The 22,625-nt window shown below is 43.3% G+C and overlaps 1 protein-coding gene across 2 annotated transcripts in view; it reads left to right on the top strand.

Moving 5' to 3' along the window:
* The window catches only part of flt4 (fms related receptor tyrosine kinase 4), a 69,128-nt gene extending 47,403 nt beyond the window's left edge, over positions 1-21,725 (top strand). The window contains exons 11-30 of one of the 2 annotated variants that reach the window (XM_052073136.1): positions 1,762-1,897; positions 2,367-2,475; positions 3,288-3,638; positions 5,025-5,171; positions 7,596-7,727; positions 9,588-9,694; positions 10,077-10,212; positions 10,633-10,737; positions 12,770-12,883; positions 13,254-13,342; positions 13,430-13,592; positions 14,226-14,320; positions 15,823-15,945; positions 16,073-16,184; positions 16,398-16,497; positions 17,204-17,309; positions 17,385-17,509; positions 18,876-18,996; positions 19,437-19,522; positions 20,343-21,725. In XM_052073136.1, coding sequence (XP_051929096.1) covers positions 1,762-1,897; positions 2,367-2,475; positions 3,288-3,638; positions 5,025-5,171; positions 7,596-7,727; positions 9,588-9,694; positions 10,077-10,212; positions 10,633-10,737; positions 12,770-12,883; positions 13,254-13,342; positions 13,430-13,592; positions 14,226-14,320; positions 15,823-15,945; positions 16,073-16,184; positions 16,398-16,497; positions 17,204-17,309; positions 17,385-17,509; positions 18,876-18,996; positions 19,437-19,522; positions 20,343-20,562 — 2,677 coding nt within the window. In that variant the 3' untranslated portion in view covers positions 20,563-21,725. Of the gene's footprint in view, positions 1-1,761; positions 1,898-2,366; positions 2,476-3,287; positions 3,639-5,024; positions 5,172-7,595; positions 7,728-9,587; positions 9,695-10,076; positions 10,213-10,632; positions 10,738-12,769; positions 12,884-13,253; positions 13,343-13,429; positions 13,593-14,225; positions 14,321-15,822; positions 15,946-16,072; positions 16,185-16,397; positions 16,498-17,203; positions 17,310-17,384; positions 17,510-18,872; positions 18,997-19,436; positions 19,523-20,342 lie in introns of both variants that reach the window. The other variant, XM_052073127.1, reaches the window with a different exon arrangement.
* Positions 21,726-22,625: the final 900 nt, after the last annotated feature.

Below are 22,625 nucleotides of genomic sequence, written 5' to 3'. Positions count from 1 at the left end.
GCTGGTGTGAAACCCTGATCGGAACACCACTATGAATTAGAGTTTACAGCTAATGGGGAAAAAATTTAATTTACCGAGAAGGAATTACAATATTACATAAAAACAAAACAGTTTTTAGGGATTGAAATTAAGTGTCGAGTGGTTAGTGCGTTGACCTCACAGTGCAGAGGTTGTGGGTTCGAATACGGCTACGGCCTTCCTGTGTGGAGTTTGCATGTTCTCCCCGTGCCTGCGTGGGTTTTCTCCAGGCACTGCAGTTTCCTCCCACATTCCAAAAAACATTCATGGCAGGCTGATTGAACACTCCAAATGATCCCTGGGTGTAAGTGTGTACGCGGATTGTTATACATCTGTGCGTGCCCTGCAATGACTGGCAACTGGTTCAGGCTGTCCCCCGCCTACTGCCCGAAGACGGCTGGGATAAGCTCCAGCACCCCCCGCGACCCTTGTGAGGATAAGCTGATTTGAAAATAGAGTGTGTGTGTGTGTGTGTGTGTGTGTGTGTGTGTGTGTGTGTGTGTGTGTGTGTGTGTGTGTGTGTGTGTGTGTGTGTTTGAATGTTGTCGAGGTGATCATTTGAAAATCACTGGCAGAGATTTATATAAATATAGAAAGCATTGCATGTTGATGCTATCGGCTTCCAAACATGAATATCATTGATTATTAATCGCTTACGTCCATACTACCATGAGAAGGCCCGATCTTGTCCGATCTCGGAAGCTAAGCAGGGTCGGGCCTGGTTAGTACTTGGATGGGAGACCGGCGGGTGGCCCGGTAGTCCAGTGGTTAGCACGTCGGCTTCACAGTGCAGAGGTACCGGGTTCGATTCCAGCTACGGCCTCCCTGTGTGGAGTTTGCATGTTCTCCCCGGGCCTGCGTGGGTTTTCCCCGGGTGCTCCGGCTTCCTCCCACAACTCCAAAAACATGCATGGCAGGCTGATTGAACGCTCTAAATTGTCCCTAGGTGTGAGTGTGAGCGCGGAGGGTTGTTTGTCTCTGTGTGCCCTGCGATTGGCTGGCAACCGATTTAGGGTGTCCCCCGCCTACTGCCCGGAGACAGTTGGGATAGGCTCCAGCATCCCCCGCGACCCTCATGAGGATCAAGCGGTACGGAAGTTGAATGAATGAATGATTATTAATCATAGTGAATGACATATTATTCAAGGCAAATTGATCAAATGTGTTATTCAAGAAGTGGGTATCAAACTCGTAGCCCTTCGCATTAATCAAGTGCCAAAAAAGTAGTTCTCACGTTCAAAAAGGTTGGGGACCCCTGGTATAGACGGTATCTCACAAAATTATGTACATCCCTCACATTTTTGTCAAATCTTATTCTATCTTCAAGGGACAACACTTGTCAAATGAGTCAGTTTGCAGCTTGTATCACAGTTTAAATTGAATGTGCTCTTGCAATTGCGGCTAATAGCCACTGATGAAATGACATTGCTCCGTACGCCCCAGCCTACTACATGCATCATTCGATGAGTTTCTCAACAAATCTGGACCACTGCGAAGGTGAAGTTAAACAACACATCTCAGAAACAAATCACAAAAAAAAGGCTCCACAGGGTCTTTAATATGCCATTCATACATTGAATTTCCATCACTGATAAGCAACTTTTTTCCATGTGGGCAGAGTGGAAAGTGATGGTGAGATTCCGAAAGTATGTCTGGTTTGATATGGTTCTCATTTACCCCCACCGTCTCCCCTCTGCTCTGAATGTCAATGAGGGCAGATGCCGTCAATGTGTTTCTCCCCAGGGTCCGACCAGACAGGAAGGGCCGCGGTGACACGATCCCAGACTGTCAGGACTGGCAGGACATTTACTCGGAAGGGGCTGTGAATGAATTGGAGGCTATCGAAACAGCTGTTGAACTCGTGGATGGTCGACAAAAGGTTAAACAAGGCTGTCTAATTTTGACTTGTGACGCTTGTCACGGTACAAAATGTGATCATGTGAGACAGACAATGATTTACATAAGTAGTCTGATCCATGAACTTTGATGTTTTCGTACAAGCGTCCTGAATTTCTGAGCTCCATAACAAAATGTGTCAATCAAAACCCATTTCCACAGTAGAAATATTTAGAACGGCCTTCCTTTGCAGGCTTCCTGCAAGGCTTACACGTAAACACCCACATGTGCACGTTCTCACTTCTGCACAGAAGAGGAAATCGCCGCAGGAAAACAAAATGAAACTGAATGAAAAATGAAAATGAACTTACGCTCACACACCTCATGTTCAGTCATCGCTGACTGAAGTTGGCTTTGTGTAAACCTGACAAAACACAACCAACACAACTGTCTGCTTAAGAAAAGCACTTGACAGCCGGCTTCATCTCTCCTCCAACTTCTCTCACCCGCAGACAGTCAGCCGGCTGCAGATTCGCAACGCCAGTCAGTCTCTGCTGTACAAGTGCTCTGCGGAGAATAAAGTCGGCAAAGACGAACGGCTCATTTACTTCTACGTAACAAGTGAGTAGGCTGTGTCGAGCTAGCTTTTCCTGGCCTGAAATTCCCCACCGCGGCAACTGATAGATGCTGTCCGCTGTGGTGTTATTCGTACGTGTTTGAATTGTCACTATTTCTGATTTCTGCACCCATGACACTTGAAGTAACACCACATTTGTTTGTGCTTACATATCTTTGAAAGGCGGCCTTTTAAAAAATTCAATAGAAAAATCCTTTTCAGCCAAACAACACAGATGTATTATTCAGTAGGACACTGTTGCAAAAGCATCTTTCCTGTAATTGAAAAAGCCCCGTCTTATATCTTCAAAAAAAAAAAAAAGATAGGGGAAAAAAAACATTCTTTTGAAGTGTAAGAATGCTCACTTTTGATTGGCAGCTTTAGGTGTATTGAAGGCGTGAAGTGGTGTACAGCTGCGGTCACTCTGACATTGTTCAATGTTCCTAATGGCTCAGTGACGGAAAGTTTCTTTCATGCTCTATGTAATTCACAATGCTGTGGTTGGCCGAAGCGGGTGAAAAGTATTACTCAGACAGGATGGATATAAACTTCATTTGATCACTTAGATCCCTTTTTGGAAAAAAAAAAGTTGAATGTTTTGAGAAATTGGCATCGACGACATCAGTCAATGAATTATTATTATTATCAGTATTATTGTTGTTGTTGTTGTTGTTGTTATTTAAGGTGTTATTTATTTTGATAAATGTATCATTCAATAAATGGACCAATTATCCCATTTATTTGCATCGAAGCAAAAAGTCAATTTTAACTGTATTCACCCATTCATTAGATTTTTTTAATTCTTTGTCAAACACAGCCATCCCTGAGGGATTCAGCGTAAATGTGTATCCATCAGAGAATCCCCTGGAGCAAGACAAGGTGTCTTTGTGCTGCAGTGCCGACAATTACACCTATGAGCAGCTGCAATGGTATCGCCTGGACCCGCACGCCCTGCAGGGCAAGCCCCAGGAGCTGGACTGCAGAAGCGTGCACCTCTATGCCGTCGCCCTTGACGGAGAGCTTATCTTCCAGGAAGCGTCCAACAGCTGGGTCCTGGATTTCACCCTACCCGCTATACAGCTGCAAGATGAGGGTCACTATGTGTGTGAGGCTCAGAGCAGGCGGAGCGGCGAGAGGCATTGTCTGTTCAGATATATGTCTGTCAAAGGTGAGGGACAAAAGAGATGGAGCCGGCAGACTCAACCATCTCTGCGCGATATACCCAGATAGAAATAGCCAGATAGTCCTGAAATGCGCCCCGGAAAACACTCAACCCTCAGTGGACATGGCTTCCGAATGCACACTAATGCATCGAGCAGCCCACGCAAGTCCACATTCGCATAATGAAGAAAGTAACATCGACGTCACTGAAAGTTGAGCTAAGGTGCCGCAGGAAATAACACAATGTGGGCCTCTTTTGCATACTACTGTATTATCTAACTCGGGCACCTGCAAGATGAAATGTAATTCCCGGGATTTTCTTCACCTCTGCTCTCTCTGCCATTATATGTGGACAGGGAGGTATGTGTGAATAATTAGTTTTTCGTAATTAGGTACAGATGCAACAAACTGGCAGCCAAGCAATTAAAAGAGAGGATCATAAACCATCAACAACATGCTTCAAGCATTTTCACAATCCTGAACCCATGTTACGTAAACATGTATTCGATTCTAAAATTATTCTACCGGTACATAACTTGCTTCCACATAAAGATTCTCAATATCATTAGCGAGCACACTTGGCTGAATAACAAACACAAACTGACACGACTGTGACACTGAAAAATTTGCGAATATCCGGTTGCTCACGATATATATATAAATATATATATATATATATAATGTATATATATATAATGTGTGTGTGTGTATATATATATATATATGAGTGAAGGACAGCTTAAATTCTGGAAGGTTACACAATTTGTATTTATTTATTTATTATGATTTATTCACAGATTTTGTTGTTTTCCTTTCATTTGTTCAATATGTTTCCCCATACACTCCCATTTTTCATGGAAGTCCATCCATCCATCAATTTTCAGATCCGTTTATCCTCACAAGGGTCGTGGCGGGTGCTGGAGCCTATCCCAGCTGTCTTTGGGCAGTAGGCGCGGGGCACCCCGAACTGGTTGCCAGCCAACAACCTTTGGCACGCACACTTGCACCTCGGGGCTATTTAGTGTGCTTCATCAACCTGCCGTGTATGTTTTTGGAATGTGGGAGGAAACCGTAGTACTCGGAGAAAACCCACACAGGCACGGGAAGAACTTGCAATCTGCACACAGTAAGGCCGGAGCCGGGATCGAACCCACGACCTTTGCACTGTGAGATGGAGGTGCTAACTGGTCGATCAACATGCAGCCCCTCTTGGAAGTCATTTTTTAATCAAACAAGGACCCCCACTGTGGTCCAGGGTGGTCGCGGCCCACAGGTCGCCAGTTGCCTCCCCTGTATTTTGTACTTTGATCCCGTTTTTACATGACTGATACCATTTCACACATGGTATGACACATATACTCATCGTTTTTGATCCGTGTGCTTTCTTTTACAGGGCTGGAGGCACCTCGTTACAAACGCAGTCTCACCAACCAGACAGTGAATGTGACGGAATCCCTGCACATGGAGTGCGACGTGGAGGGAAGGCCCTTGCCGCACCTCTCCTGGTTCAAAGACAACCAGCCACTCCACCAAATGTCAGGTGAATGTGTGTGTGAACATGTCTGCTTTGTCCACGATGCTCGAGCTTTGTTGTTTTAATGACCCTTATGTCAGCATTCGCCTTCATTTCGGAAAACCGGTTCCACTTCTTTCGGTTCATATCCCAAAAGCAGTGGAATCGCTCAACTAGAACTTCACCAGAAAACTTTTAGAAAAACACCAATTAATTGTTGTTGGTCGGGATTTGTTTTGGAGTTTCAAAATAACTTTGTTCTCCAAATACATTTCATTGAGTGTCAGTTATACGTAGATTTTTGCTATTCACGGGCTGACCGAGTCTCTGAGTCGTGTGAATAGCGTGGGTCTACTGTACGTATTTATATATACAGTATATATGTATATATATACTGTATATGTATATCGCCATCCATTTTCATACCCGCATATCCTCACAATGGTCGCAGGGTGTTTATATTGAAAACTGTAAAACTAATACTAAAACTTATCAAAACTAAAATAAAAAAACTTTTTTTAAACATAAAAAATAACAAACACTTAAAATTGATTAAATCAGAATTTTAAAAAAACAAAAGTTAGTTTAAGTGTGAAACAAAAAAAAAAGCAACTAATGAAAAATCCAAATCTATTACAGCCTTGGTGACATATGGTTTCATGATAAAATGCTTACTTTGTCTTTGTACTTGCATAGCCTTTTAAAAAATTACTTAATAATGCCTGAACAGTAAACAATTTGGATTTATGGGGGAAAAGCATGTGGAATTGAAACACTTTGTCAGTCAACCTGTGTTACAGAACAAATTGTGTTAGAATTTTGAGGTGCCACCATCAATTCAAAAACAATTACAGCGAAACATTGAAGATGGATGGTGCAAGAAGAACCCGTTCAATTTATTGCACCAGAACCCTCCTGAATGGCAATGGAACTGTCCATGTTTTTGTCACCCATGACAAAAATATACCATTGTGTATATATATAAATCAGCAAATCTAAGGGAACACTACTGTAGGGAATGCATATTTTTACACAGCAGCTCAACACCCACCTGGGCAAGCTGCACACACTCTCGTGCCCCCACATTGTTTGACTTTGTATATTTTGGGACATTGCTAAGATCAAACTTTCCACTTAGGCCTAAAAGTTATACAACATTGTTCATTTTTACTCACGGTGTCTACCTGACAGGTGGGGCTTTTTTTGGTAATCCAGTCCCCCCACCATCCTCTCATGCAGTCATACAGCTGAATTATTATTTCAAACAAACCAAATTCAGACAGATGTGTACCATGCTTGAATGCATAGGCACACAAACACAACAATCCATGGAAGGAAGGGCTATAATTGAGCAAATAATGTGTGACTCCGGGGAATTGTTTCAACACACAAGTGGACGGTAGGATGTTGTGCTCACCATTACATGCAGGGGCGGAGCTACAGTACTTAGTGGCCAACGGTTGCCGCAGCCAGCCTGCCTGAGTAAATGTTGAGACTATTGAACTGCACACAGAATATGAAAATCTTTCACAACATTGAAATAGAGGATTCTTGTCGTGAGCATTAACCAGGGTTATTACATTCACACCTTAACACATAGTCAACGTGACCGAGAAGTCTTTGTTTATCATATCATCCACAGTCAATAGAGAGCACATTTATACCAACCCAGGTTCTTAACCTGGGTTCGATCAAACCTCAGGGGTTCGGTTAATCAGTCTCAGGGGTTCGACGGAGCCTCTGCCATGGAGGGTAAGACACATGCGACTCAACATGTTAATTAGTTATGACACGCCTGCTTGGCCATCACTGGCTGTAGTTGATCACATGACATTGCTTGTCCAATCAGTGCTGTGGGAAATTTAGTTCGCTTAGTAGTCAATGTGTGACTGTCGTGATAGTACGTCGTACAATTAAAAAAATAAAAAGTATACTTATCTCTGGAAATTTTATTGACTTTTTTCTGTTTTTAATATATGCATTTTTTTTATATCCTGAATTTGTAAAAAATATATACCGGTATATTTATTTTTCACTCATGAAGGGTTCAGTGAATGTGCATCTTAACTGGTTGGGTTTGTACCTCTTAAAAGGTTAAGAATCACTGTACCTGTCATACCCAACACTCAAAATGCAAGCAGGAGCAAATCTTTAAGACAAAAGCTAAATTTTGGAATTGTGAAGAATTAAGAGATTATTGTGTTCTTGTGCTTCTTCGATATCGTTTAAATAAATGAGCCTTCAATTGCTAGCCACCTAAAATTGTTTTTGCTTTTGTTATGAGTGTGTTGGGCTAGGTTCTGTGTGTATCTTATTTCCTGAGAATCTGACTATGGATGAGACGGCCCAATTTCGCGTGTTTGGTAGTGTTTGCGAAAGTAGCTAATGCAGAATCGTGTTACCCTGGCCAATGCACTGAAAAGGTGCCCCTGATTACTTGACACTTTGCAGGGATCCAACTGCAGGACTCAAACCGTACTCTCAGCATCCAGCGAGTTCGGGAGGAGGACGCTGGCCTTTACACCTGCACTGCCTGCAACCAGCGGGGCTGTGTGCACTCAACAGCTTCCATCCGCGTCATTGGTGAGACACACAAATACACAACCGCAATACGGAAACCTCCTCACTGCTGACGCACAGCATATGCACAGCTCGAAATTTTAATCAGTCACCTCTCACACTTCACCGCTGGAGGCCTGTTCACACCACGGCAATAAAGTCAAAGTTACTGACTGCTGAAGTAATTGTGTGGCCGAGATGAATAATTCAATAGGTGTGCAGTAGACTGCTTGATGGGTAATTGATCGCATTGATGATTTGCTCACTGGTACACCTTAAAGAGTTAATGGTAGGGTGTTAATAGAATGCAGATTATCAATTGACTGTATTGAAGTGGCACCCTCTAGAGTCAACGCCGTGTCATATCATAATAAGGTAATGTCTAAACCCAACAGTTGAACACAGTCCGTTCACGTAATGTTCCGTTTATTTAAAAATTGTCCGCTAATAAAAATATTGGAAATAGAATTCAGTCTGTTCCTGGGTCAAAATACCGCCATCATAAGTCATATAACATCTGTGGCTTATTGTGAGTTTGGACTGGTACTGCTTTGGTGGGGGTCATCATTTTTTTTCTTCATCCTTTTGCATTTGACGGCCATTAGTATTGTACTGTAAAAGCATACAAAGGCTCCTTCAAATGCAGGTCACGGATGCAAAATGTTTTTCTTTTCTATCCTGGAGGGTGCATTCTTCATGGGCATGCCTATCCTCGGTATAATGAATTATTCCAGCACAGCAGCACACATGGGCCTTCATTCAACATTCATCCATTTTCCGAACCGCTTAATCCTCACTAGGGTCGCGGGGGGTGCTGGAGCCTATCCCAGCTGTCTCCGGGCAGTAGGCGGGGGACACCCTGAATCGGTTGCCAGCCAATCGCAGGGCACACAGAAACGAACAACCATTCGCACTCACACTCAAACCTAGGGACAATTTAGTGTTCAATCAGCCTGCCATGCATATTTTTGGAATGTGGGAGGAAACCGGAGCACCCGGAGAAAACCCACGCAGGCCCGGGGAGAACATGCAAACTCCACACAGGGAGGCCGGAGCTGGAATCGAACCCGGTACCTCTGCACTGTGAAGCCCACGTGCTAACCACTGGACTACCGGGCCGCCTTTCATTCAACATAACACCGGATATGTTAAACCTCCTCAGACAGGAAAAAAAAACTTCTAATCCCTTTTAGATGATTTGACACTGGCATTCCATTGAGAAACACGTGACGCAAGCAAGAAAGAAGTCTGGATTGCTCTATTTAATAAAGAATGACACGGGGCTTTGAAGGCGTTGCCTCTGAAGATCCCAATGCTGGCTAAACCCAAAGCATCAAACCAGTATATGCTATTACAAATCACTGCTTGACGTCCATATTTTGTACATGTGAAAACATGTCCTCCTTTTGTCGGTTTGGCTGCACACATACAGTAACTGTATTCAACTTATTTGGAGACTTGAAACCAGAAGGTATGATTGACAGTCATTTATTGATGTCTGTCTTCATATGCTTCCACAATGTACACACTTCCTCCATCTATTTGGCAGCACTTTCAACGGAATGCCCAAGCCTACTTCTTATCTTACATGCGACATCCAGGTATGTATGATTAATCGGCATTTGATCACATCCATACATTTGTAGCAGTGTGTATGCATGCACTCCAAACCAGAAAACAGTACGATTAAGAGACTTCATTTGGCATGCATAGCCCCCCCAGCCCCCAATTTTTTTTAATTTTACTTTTAATTGGGGGAGGAGTGGGAGGAGCGATCAAGGTGGCCACTGTCAGATTGTTGTCACAGGCCACCAGTTGCCCATCCCTGCTTTACAGATTTCAAATGTTCCCGTCCTGAGATGTCTTTCCTCTCTTTCTGCTTAGGTTCCAGTGATAAAGCCAATGTGGAGATCATCATACTCATCGGAACCGGAGCGATTGCTGTGTTCTTCTGGGTCTTGCTCATCCTCATATTCTGCAATGTGAAACGGGTCAGACGCCCCTGCTTTCCGCCGTTGTGTTTCTGTCATTCTGTTTTTGTGGGACAGAATGAGGCTGACCGTTATAAACCTCTGACTCACCCATAAAAACGCCTCCTCTTTGATCGCTGTCGTTTACTCCGGTGGCTTCCAATGTCTCCTTGGAGTCCAATTACACTATTTGTAGCTATTAACCCTCAGAGCAAGGAGAAGCATGAAGACTCCCAAATTGCCTTTTATTTACTTTTTGCTCACTTTGTCACAAATGACATCACCTCACAGCTGCTCGGCAGCGGGATGGCGTCATCCATGGGAATACTCGGTCATGCCAGAATGACTCTCGTTGCATTTTTCATTTCCAGCTCACTGCAAATACATCATATCTTTTCCTCAGATTAACCCAGCAGACATTAAAACCGGCTATCTGTCAATCATTATGGACCCTTTGGAGGTGCCTTTGGATGAACAGTGTGAATATCTGCCCTATGACTCCTCCCAGTGGGAAATCCCCCGGGACCAACTCCGACTGGGTGAGTGGGATGAACGCAGATGTATGTTGGGATGATGACATTAACGGGTGGCAACGGCGCATGAGGGAAAACCAAGGCGAGACTACATGGACGAAACCAAATTGGTTTTCCATTTCTGTGAATTCTTAATGGGCAATTTTAGGTTGCCGACTGCCAAGAAAAGTGTGAATGTTTAATATTGCACTCGTTCCCTGCACGGGTCTTAAAAACACCTCGGAGGAAAAACGCATCTGCTCCGTGGCTGCAACTCATTGGAGCGTTCTGTTTTCCAAGCGCTGTTGTAATTTTTCTGGCTTCTCTGCCAGATGCATTTACATTTTGTAACTCCTTCATTGCCAAGCCATTTTCAAGGTGCTGAGATTGCTCCAGTAAATATCAACGGCTCTAAATATTGTGTCTGTTTGGTGTCCCTCGACATAGGAAAGGTTTTAGGCCACGGTGCCTTCGGCAAGGTAATTGAGGCCTCAATCTACGGAATCAGCAAGAGCGTACGTCTGGACACTGTGGCTGTCAAGATGCTGAAAGGTCAGATTCATTGTTTCATCTGCATCACTACATTCTCAGTTTTTGCATAGAGCGGGAAAAAAGGGCCATAGCACTTCATCTAGGTTGGGTTAGGCCAGCCCTAAATGTTTTTTCTTAAACTTTCTGATGTATTCGACAATTGGATGTTCCCAGCGAAGAGTTTGGTGTGCCAGACTATATTCACGTAAATGGATGGATACATATTGGGCTTTTGGGTGAAATTTAAGGACGAGCCTAAAATGCATTCAAACCTTTAGAGGTGAACTGAATGTGACCTTCACTAAGCTTTTGAATGCACGTATCCAAATGTTTCGGTACGTTTTGCACAAGTTGCTGTTCTCCAGCGAGGAGCTTAGCAGCAAAATTCACAACAGATGTTTGATACTTGAACCAACCAATAAATGTCTGGTATGGTTCAATGAGAGACGGTTTTTAAACAGCCGTCCTCATCATGCTGTTCACATTTTGGCATGATGAGACCAAGACGACACCTCGCAATAGATCAACGGTATCTTGCCAGATACGGCAAGATGTGGAAATAGATCAGAATGAGGGACCAGTGGGCCTCAGAGCTGTTCTCTGCTCAAAGTCGATTCACATCGAGCGGAAATGACCGCCAACGATGTGGGAGACGTCAAGAAGAGCGCCGTGCATCAGCCACTGTTGTCACCAATCGAGCTTTTGGTGGTGGCGATTTTACAGAGTAGGCACTTGTTTCCAGTCGGTACAGAACTGCCCTACACTTTGTGAATGGTACAGTGACGAGCCCATACTACCTGAAGAACATGATTTATCCAGTGATTGTACCCCTACATGAACAACACGGGCCTAATTTCATCTCCACGGACTACGACGCTACAACTCATCGAGGCCGCATCATCAGGGAACTGCTGTTGCAGACTGGAATGGCATCCGATGGAATGGCCTGTCCTTTCTCCTATTGAAAACCTGTGACATCAACTGAGTCGCCATGTTTAGGCTTGAAACTCTCTAGAGAATGTCAATGACCTGACGGCTGGCCTTCAAGAAGAGTAGGATGGCAGGGATACATCAGTCTTGGATGTAATATGCCTCAGTCAGTTGTGATCAGTAAAACTAATAACGGCAAGTGCTGTCGGGGATTTGACAACATTCTGCCTATTGAAAGGAGGAAGGAGGTGCTATGCAATTCAAAACAAGCAAACACAAGTAAACCAAAGGTTTCCGGCCAATGCAACATCATTCCACAAAGTAACGTGAAGCCAGACCTGACTGCGGGACAATAAAGTGTACCAAATATGGGGCTGGGCAATGGGCATATGAAAATGAAACGGTAAGTAAGTAAGTAAGTAAGTAAGTAAGTAAGTAAGTAAGTAAGTAAGTAAGTAAGTAAGTAAGTAAGTAAGTAAGTAAGTAAGTAAGTAAGTAAGTAAGTAAGTAAGTAAGTAAGTAAGTAAGTAAGTAAGTAAGTAAGTAAGTAAGTAAGTAAGTAAATAAATAAATAAATAAATAAAAAAACAATACAAACAGCTTCAACGGGGCTACACTGAAAACGTTTAAAAAGAAAACAAAACCTACTAATTCTCACTTAAACAGAAGCCTCACAAAAGAAAACCGTAGTCCACTTTATTAGGAATCAAAGTTGGGCTTTATGTACTTTTAGTCTTCATATGTAGGAAACAAAGTTTTCCTAATGGTATAACGCAGAGGAACTCTGATTGTTTCTTTTCAGGGAATTACTTTTTTTTTTCCAAAAGGATTTTCCACCAACCGAAGACACTCGATAAACAAGTGAAATGATTGCATTGCTTAGCATTTGCTGCTTGATGAGCAGGAGTAAAGTTTAATGGAACTTTGTTTCAACAAAATACCAGGACAGTGCGTGTCTTGATTATGTCATGTGACGCGTGCTGCTTGTGAAAGGCGTTGAAGTGTGGTGGACCCAGTTGCGTCAAACACGTTGACACGTTGGAGGATTGAGCACACTTTGCTTCTGAAAGCCTACATTCGATTTCAGATGCGGGGATGTTTACCTTCCATTCTGTTCTTTCAGACGGCGCCACGGCCAGCGAGCACAAGGCTTTAATGTCTGAGCTCAAGATCCTCATTCACATCGGCAACCATCTGAATGTCGTGAACCTGTTAGGAGCCTGCACCAAACCAAATGGTCAGTTTGAAGTGCATGAATGCACTGAATGCGCCCTGTGCTTTTCCTCTTTGTTGAAACAGATGTTTTGTCCTTGCGGAAACCCTTTACTGTTAGTTGTACCTTGGTTAGCTCACAGCAAAACTTCCTTTTTTGGTTAAGTGCATTCCTGTTGTTTCTCTCCAGTGCCATTTATGCTTAAAGCGCAAACAAGTCTTGTCAAGGATATTATATAACCATAGCAGGGGAGCACAGCAAAGATCTTGGGCTAATCCCGATATGGTGTCAAATTGGGTGTTAGATGTATTTTTTACTGGTTTGGAAAGCAAGACTAAAACTTGCACTGCATTTTCGAAAGACGACTGGGTCTCATTTGTGTTTGTCTGAACAGGCCCACTGATGGTGATTGTGGAATACTGCAAGTATGGGAATCTGTCCAACTTCCTGCGAGCAAAGAGAGAGTTTTTCCTCCCCTATAGGGTATCAAACCCCGCCGTCAATTATAAGGAGGCACTCGGGTGTGATTCCAACTGGTGAAATAAAGCTTTCGCTCATGACTCCATGTAGGATCGCTCTCCCAAAACTCAGAGCCAGGTTAGACGGATGATTGAAGCCGGTCAAACGGACCAAAGAACCCACCACCGTCCCCCCTTGCCACCCTTCCCCCCGCTCGTCGGCCTTCAGACGCCATCATCCAGCACGAACAGTCAGAAACCTGCTGTGGAGAAATGTGAGTCCCATTCGCGAAAAAAGAGCGCATTGCGTGTGCACACGAATGGGGCTTTCCATCCATCCATCCATCCATCCATTTTCTGATCCGCTTATCCTCACAAGGGTCGCGGGGGCGTGCTGAAGCCTATCCCAGCCCTCTTCGGGCAGTAGGCGGGGTAGACCCTGAACTGGGTGCCAGCCAGTCGCAAGGCACACATCGACGAACAACTATTTACACTCACACTCACACCTAGGGAAAATTTAGGTTGTTCCATTAGCCTGCCACGCATGTTTTTGGAATGTGGGAGGAAACCGAAGTACCCGGCGAAAACCCATGCAGCCACAGGGAGAACATCCAAACTGCAAACAGGAAGACCGGAGCCGGAATTGAACCCTGCACCTCTGTGCTGTTACTCCTTTTCCACCCAAAAAACTTGCTGCTCGCTCGGCGTCAGAGACTTGGCCCAACAAATAATTGGGGCCAACATTTTCAAGCAGGGCTCAAGCCAAAAGAAATAAGTGGTGTTAATCTGGGCACTGGCCTGGAACGAGGATGAGCACAAGCGCAGTGGAAAAGGAACATGTGAGGCCGACGTGCTAACCGGTCATAATGTGGCTTTCATCTTTGTTTTTCCTTTCCCTTTCCCCACAGTGGAGGATTTGTGGAAAACGCCTTTGACGATAGAAGATCTAATTTGCTTCAGTTTCCAAGTGGCCCGTGGGATGGAGTTCCTGGCATCTAGAAAGGTCCATTATCAGCACTGTAGCAATTAGTCTGTGAGCAGTGGTGATTTGTCTCTCGGGGTTGCTTTTGCGGGAAGTGGATTGTCGCCCAGATTATTACCAAGTTAAAGAACGACAGCAGGCATTCGTAAATGGTTATTCTTTTGAGCAAAAGAAAGCCATTTAAAGACAAATGCAGTCGATCTCAATGGTAAGAAGGAGCCCAAATACGGATCCCATGTGGTCTTAGTCAGTTGTGTCAGACATTACTGCATTATAAGATAAAATAAGATAAAATGAGATGAGATGAGATGAGATGAGATAAAATTAAGATTAGATAAGATAAGCTGTATTTGTCTCACAATGGATAGATTCCCAATTTACAGCAGCAAAAATTATGAAAGAGAAAAAGTCGAAGACAAACTCAATTCAACTCAATTGTATTTATAGAGCACTTTGAAAAAGCCATCGCTGCATACAAAGCGCTGTACATGCAGCAACTAACACATACAACAGGAAAGCAACAAAAATTATATACAGCACACGGTGATAGGAGCTGCTGTAAAGGCAGACTGACACTCTGATATTACATTGATGGATGGTAGTTTGGTCATATTCTCAACTTTATTTACAGAACAACCACAGTTGCATACAAAGCGCTGTACATAAAATAAAAATTAGAACACAGAATTAATAACATAAAGAGCACTTTAGCTTTTCATGTTTCAGAAAACAATGATCTGTAAACGTGGACTGCAGTCCTTAAGCCCTGAATTTATTTTAGGCACTATATAAAATCGAATATACATGTTTTTTGGGGGGAAAAAATAAGGCAGAGTGACCAGTTGAACTGGCGCTTATATATTTAGCGATCCAAATTGCAGCCGTTGCGATTTGAAAATTGCATTCTTCTACGTTGCTTTGTCGATTTGAATTCAGTGAACTGTTGGTGGCCACATAAAATGACTTGGAATTGACTCTGGCCCATGTGCCTAGAACTTGACATCAATGATGCGAAACAGTGTCGGGGGAAAGACAATCGCCATCAAGTTTGTTTAATGAACCAAGTTTCGACAGCAACGATTTTGGACTTTTGTTAGTTCTGGTTGTTTTCATCCCAGTTGATTTGGTCTTATGTGAGACGAGAGCAAATCATTAAAAAGACAGCTCGCTGTTTCGTTGAACCCCTTCAGATATTTTTGCTGAAAGTCTGACTTCAAAAGTATCACATGCATCCTATTCTAATTGCGCACACTGAATACATCATACGGAGGAGTTTTACACATCAAACAATTGTACTGTATGGCACTGACTATGTAGGTCGCAGTGGCTTTTTAATATGCTAAGCAAAGCAGCTGTGGGGGCTGCCAGACAAAGTCCAGTCCCACATATCACCGTGCACGCAAACAAAGTCAAACTAACAGATGATTAAATTCCCGTGTCAGAAACAATGTCGTACACGCATGCGTGTAGCAACAACATTTTGATGCACGCGTGCGTGTGCGTGTGCGTGCGTGCGTCTACAGTGTATTCACAGAGACCTGGCGGCCCGCAACATTCTGCTGTCAGAAAGCAACGTGGTGAAGATCTGTGACTTCGGGCTCGCCCGCGACATATACAAAGACCCCGACTACGTCAGAAAAGGCAACGTACGACATGTCGGCTTATGTCTTTGTTTTCAGAGTCAACAACATTGCAATTCACTCTTGTACAGGTGCGTTTTCTGCTTTTATGCGTCAGCTGGAATAGTTCTTTGGTTCTCTGACATCCTCACAGGCCCGACTGCCTCTCAAGTGGATGGCTCCAGAGAGTATCTTCGACAAAGTGTACACCAGCCAGAGCGACGTGTGGTCCTTTGGAGTGCTTCTCTGGGAAATCTTTTCACTTGGTACAAAAGCATTTTATAACGGCACATACTTGAAAAGAAAGGGGAGTTCAAACACAGTCTTTTCTGGCAGTGTGGGGTCGCCATTGAAATGTAAATCTCTCTGTCTGCACAGAGCAATTGGGGAATTATGTTGGATTTCGAGAAGTAGATGAAATCGTCATGCCTAATTTTTCATGCACCACTTTCTTTGTTTTATCTCGCTCGCTCTTCCAGGAGCCTCTCCATATCCGGGAGTACAAATTGATGAGGAGTTTTGCAAACGATTAAAAGATGGCGTCAGAATGAGAGCGCCAGAAACAGCCTCCCCTGAAATGTAAGATCCTTGTTCATGGTGGAAAAAGCATGACCGCGACCGACTTTGGCTCTTTAGCCTACCCAAATCCAATGTTCAACCCGATCGGACGGGTTAATTACGGATGCCAACATTTTACAAAATAATTGCTCTTCTTAAAAGAAACGTATTTTTTTTAATGAACCTTTTTTTTTTAACCCTTTCTATGAATGACCTGGCCCCTCTTTTTATTTTTAAAGTCAAATGTGGCTTTTGATCACAAATGTTGATCGACTTACCGTCACTTACAGTATACCTCCACTAGGAACAAAAAACAAACTAAAAATAGTTGTTAATCGATCATCATTTGCACTTGAGTGAAGAGTGTTAAATTAAGATATTGCTAATTTCCAAATAGACAGTGACATCACATTTCAATCATGTGCAACTGACGTACATGAAGAAATTAAGCACTCTTTTTTCAGCGTCCCCACCTTTATGCTGTTTCTATCATCAAAGTAGTTGGAGTATCACCTTGTGATGCAGCACGGTAGTCCACCACGCAACTAAGCAAAAATTCTTTGCTTTCCAACACTTGGGTTTCCATCGAAATGATATCAATAACTGACAACCCTAAAGAGAATACCTGTACTGTATTTCATTAGCGGATAAACAGTGCAGAGAACGGATGGATGGATAGTTGGGCGTTGAGCATTCTTTGTATGACTTTGCTGCCCTCTGCCGGTAGATACGGCATCATGTTGGCGTGCTGGCACGGAGAGCCCAAAGAGAGGCCCCAATTCCCCGCCCTGGTCCAAATCCTGGGAGACCTGCTGCAGGACAACAGTCTGGCTGTGAGATAAACCTGTTGAAGTAACAAATCCAGCGAGAGTGCTCCCTGATGTTCCTCATATCAATTTTGCTCCCAGGATGGGAAGGACTACATCCCTCTGAACCACTCGCAGAGCTCCGAAGATGACGGCTTTTCTCAAGCTTCATCACGGCCTCCATCTGAAGAGGAATTGAGGCTAGCCGGCAGCGCGCTGCCGACGAGGTACTTGTGCACGTCCATTTCTTGCTTGCTCTTACATGGTACTTCATGTAGTAATAATCGTCGGAGAATACCTTTAGATCGCTGTGTCTCAGATACAGCAAGAGCTTGTAGTGATAAACAAAAACTGCCCCATAGACCTGTGATTTCAGTGCTGCGCCATGAGAGATCCGCAGGTTCACTTTCATACAATTCATCCACCGCGAATAATGTGACATTATTCATCTTCGTATGCCGGCGACATGCAAAATGATTTTCCACGACATGGCAGACCAGGTCCAGTTAAGCTTTGTATCCTATTGCTATGCATACAACGGAAATAATTGCTTTGTCTTCAACTGTACGAGCCCAGATTTCACACAGAGTAAGTCAAATGTGTGAGTCAATTGAGATGAGCTCATCATCCTGTGTTTGATTTGTAAAAGATGTGCCTTGGCTCATAAAAGTTGGGAAACACTACCACGGGCAAATAAAAATCCATCCACACTAGTACACCAAAGTACGGGAATAGTCGGAAAGAACTTCACTTTTAATGTAATATCAACTGTGATAGGTCACTTCAAAGCCTGGATATAGAAGTCTTAACTTGACAGTTGAAATGGTGGGACCTGAAAGATTGGAAATTTGTCTTGGGCCAAAGTCAAGTACTGTTCGGTCATCCAGTCAGGGATGCTCAGACTTTGTTGTTGTCCTAACTGACAATTTACAGACAGCAGGTTGTCGCAGCAGCCACGGGGACAGGCAAACAAACCCGCTAAGGCACAGGGGGTCCACGGGTTAAGTGGTGTAGCATTTGCAGGAGTGACTGAAAAGAATCTGCCAACGAGTGTGTCATCCACAAAGCCTTAAGTATGGGAAAGCGGCTCACTGACCGATGGAGGCTTGACTGACAGATTGACACCTTTCGGAACGTTCATGGAATAACAGTTTTATAATTCCGTATTTATTTGCAACAATTTTTCATGACTTTTGATTTCAAATTCAATGCGTTAACAATACATACAGTATGCTCTAAGAATCAAATGCAGGTGTAATTGTTTACAGTACGGGAAACAATAACCTATGACGACAAAGAGTTGGACGCCATTTTTGTTAACAGGTCAACTTCCCTTGAGCTTTTTTTTTTTTGGCCTATAAAATCTTTCATTTCTCTATTATTTTCTTTTTTTTTCAATGGAATGACCTGACTGTTGGTCATTAAACTTAGAAGCCCTTGGGGACAGAATTGAGATCATTTAGCTGTTGATGACGTGTTCTCTGAGCGGAATAGGTCACCGGAGGTCTATTTTGAGTCTGAATTCGATGAAGTCTCATTGCGATGCGCTGTCACGTATTTGATGTGCTGACCTCTCGCTCGGCTTTCAAGCAGGTATTATAACTTTGTGCCCTTTGGTGGCTGCACGCTTGCGGGGCCCTCAAAGGCGTGCCAGCCGAGAGTGAAGACCTTTGAAGAGCTTCCTTTGGAGATTTACCCTCAGAAGAGCACTCAGGTGAGAAGTGACAGACTATTATTAGCAATATATACAGCGTATGGGCTGGGTTCTCCTTCAAAGTTCTTCACATTTTAAGGCGTTATTGCTCCACAGAAACGCACAGTGATTTGGAGTTGTATCAGACCGCTGCGCAGAAGGGATTCAAACCCATCTCGAAGGCAGACGAAACCATAAATCTTTGTCATCTTGGAATGTACAGCAAATAACTTTGAAATGAGTGTCATTTACCGAATATTGTGCAACATTACATTGGGGTTTTATTTAGAAATATTTATAAAATATCTATTTTTCATCTGCCATTTTCAATCAAAGCATATGTAGACAGGATCAAGAGTGAATCATCCAACTGAGAAAGAAAGTTGATTTTAGGAGCGTGACTGTTGTGCTTTTTCTGAGCTTAGCGGATCACAAGATATCATGTCACGTTATCTCTGCAGGATAACCAGACGGATAGCGGGATGGTTTTAGCCTCGGAGGAGTTAGAGAGACTTGAACACAGGCACAAGGGGGCTCTCGCAAAAAGGTGAATTAAACAACAGCTATTGTTGGAAAGTGCCCCCCCGGCATTGCGATTCTGATTTAATATGCAATTCGGGGTTTTTCAAGCTACTCTTCCCGTATTTTTTAACAAACACAAGCAAGAATGAATCTGTAATTTGTACTGTATCATATTGATTATGCATAAATGTTTCATAGGTCAGGCTTACGCTTACGCTAAACACGTGGATTACACTTCTTAAGCATTGAATTTATGTAGAATATATAAAATATACACATATGGGTGGTTCTCAGAAAGTATGGTTCACGAGTTTGACATGAGAACCCCAAAATGAAATTATTTCAAACCAGGTCAAAAGGATATCTGCTTTAAATCAAACCTTTGTGCAATGTGCTCTGAATAAATATACCGGTAGTTTGTAGTTATAGTTTGTTTGCAAGCGATTGTTGAATGGCATGGTACGCCATGGTTTCATAATGGAGCACATGGTACTTGAGCACCAGTTAGCACACAAGTTCAAAAATACCTATTTTAAATTAAGACTTTTTACAGTGCGGCCCGGTGGTCGACTGGTTAGCACGTCGGCCTCACAGCGTAGAGGTTGTGGGTTCGATTCCAGCTCCAGCGTTCCTGCGTGGAGTTTGCATGTTCTCCCCGTGCCTGCATGGCTTTTCTCCGGGTACTCGGGTTTCCTCCCACATTCCAAAAACATGCATGGCTAGTTAATGGAACACTCCCTCGGTGTTGTTGTATGATACACTGTAATAATCATAAAATGTAGATAGCAAGACAACTCTGACATGTTTTTGCTTACGTATTGCCCATTTTGGTGTTTCGCCTGCAGACGCATGAGCAGCAGCAGCAGCACGGAGCCTCTAACGGCTTCGCATGGTTGTTTTGGTCGCAACTTTGGCTCAACCAGCTCCACACATGCAAATTTCTTCAATCAGCTGTCGGGTCAGACCTTTTACAACAACGAGTATGGACACTTGTCTGAGGAGGGCTTCTGCGCCAGTGACTTCTTCTCGCCAAATGCGCCCTGCTTGGCCTCCTCCAATGTGTGACCTAGACACACATGTATGCCCAGGCAAATTAAAGGGGTTTAAAAAGAGTGGACAGCTCAAAGTGTTACATTGTAGCATGTCAGTGTAAATAATATATAAATACATGGTGAACTTTAACCTGGGTTGACGATGGACTTCAATTCATGTGCTTAACAGCACAGCAGCCACTGGGTGGCAGCATTATGACTACAAAACAAAATCAAAGTATTTTCTCAACACATTTACTAGATATGTTTTAGCTTTTGTATTCAAAGTGATTTATTTGTACAACTGTTACCTTTTATGGGAAGATATAAAGATTTTTATCTCCTCCCTTCTCTCTGTTTTCAAATCACCATTGCACATCTATCCGCTGAATTTTGACTCATGGGTGAGCCATAGCTGCACTCATCTGATTTGGTGGGAGGGGACGGAGCACCCTCGATTGGTTACCAGCCAGTCAGGGCACATAGACCCCAAATCCAACAACTTCAAATAAAATTCAGATGTTCGAGTATTCCTTTCCCGATTTTTTCGTTGTGACATCTTACAGCACTAGCCATGGTGGGCAAAGATATTCCACAGCTCATTCGAAGGTATCAGTCGGGAGAAGAATCGAAAATAATGTTCACTAGATTACATGCACCATTGAACACAAAGACCTAACCACCGAGTGGAGAAAAATATGGCACAACAATGACATGAACCAAAAACTTGACATTTTTCTTTCAGAATTGAGGCCAACCTGAACAGGTTCTAGCTGCTTCATACATTTGACAACAATCTGCTGTCTTTGTCATACATTTGGACTATTGGGTAGAATGGCAAGATGGAAGCTTTTTTTTTCCTAGCAAAATCATGCAAGCCCACCAAGATTTTGTAAAATCACACTTGAAATCTCCCCAATACTTTCTAGTCCAGGGGTGCCCAAACTTTTTGGATCGAAGATCTACTTTTCGATCAACTAACCTCACGGGATCTACCTTTACCGGCGCGCGCGCGCGCGCGCATACACACACACACACACACACACACACACACACACACGCACACACGCACGCACACACACACGCACACACACACACACACACACACACACACACACACACACACACACACACACACACACACACACACACACACACACACACACACACACACACACACACACACACACACACAAATTTAAGATTTACCTGCTTTATTTTTAAATCTTTTTTTAGTGAAAATCAGACTGATTAGTGTGCAGTGTATATTAACACAAAAAATATATTACTAACATGTACAAAGACACACAAATGGTTGTTTGTTTTTTTTCTTCTCGACACTCCTCAGATCTACTTGGGACCTGTCTTAGATCTACCGGTAGATCAGGATCTACCTAATGGGCACCCCTGTTCTAGTCTATGTAATCAAGGTTGAACTTTTTGGTCCCAAATCTAATGCAGACACAACACTGCACAAAATTATGCTTTTCTATCCCCTTCAGCTACAACTGGAGGCTTAGTTAAAGTGACGGGAATTTTCAATGGTTCAAAAACAGTCAGTGTTTGTACAAAACCTTCAGACATGTTTACAAAAAAAAAGGGGGAAATTGGGCAGGAAAAGCCCACTAGAAGAGCCGTGCTTTATTTGAGGCTGTTCTCGTATGCTTTTTCAATTACACTTTGTATTTCAATTAGGTTGAACCGGTTATAGAACCCATCAAAGGTGGGAGGGATTCATTTATTATCCATCCATCTTCTGATCCGCGGGGTGGGGGTTGGGGGGGTCTGGAGCCCATCCCAGCCGTTTCGGGCAGTAGACGGGGACACTGAACCGGTCGTCTGCACAATATTCTACAGATTTTTCACTTTGTCATGATGAGCTGTTGTGTGTAGAGTTTTGAGGAGAGGAAAATAATTTATAACAAGAAAAAAAAAGAGAAATGCATCTATAATGAGCTTGCGTTGTTGTTTGACAAGCTGAGTGATGATTCATCTTACATAGCAGGCGCATATGCAGCAAAGCTGTCATTTTGTGGAGGCAGCAGCGCGTTGAATATGTAGGAGGCCACCTGAGAATGAAATATGTCTGGTGAATAA

This window comes from Hippocampus zosterae, chromosome 1 (genome assembly GCF_025434085.1).
Source record: "Hippocampus zosterae strain Florida chromosome 1, ASM2543408v3, whole genome shotgun sequence".
NCBI classification, from domain to species: domain Eukaryota; kingdom Metazoa; phylum Chordata; class Actinopteri; order Syngnathiformes; family Syngnathidae; genus Hippocampus; species Hippocampus zosterae.
This window is presented reverse-complemented; position numbering and strand designations above follow the sequence as displayed.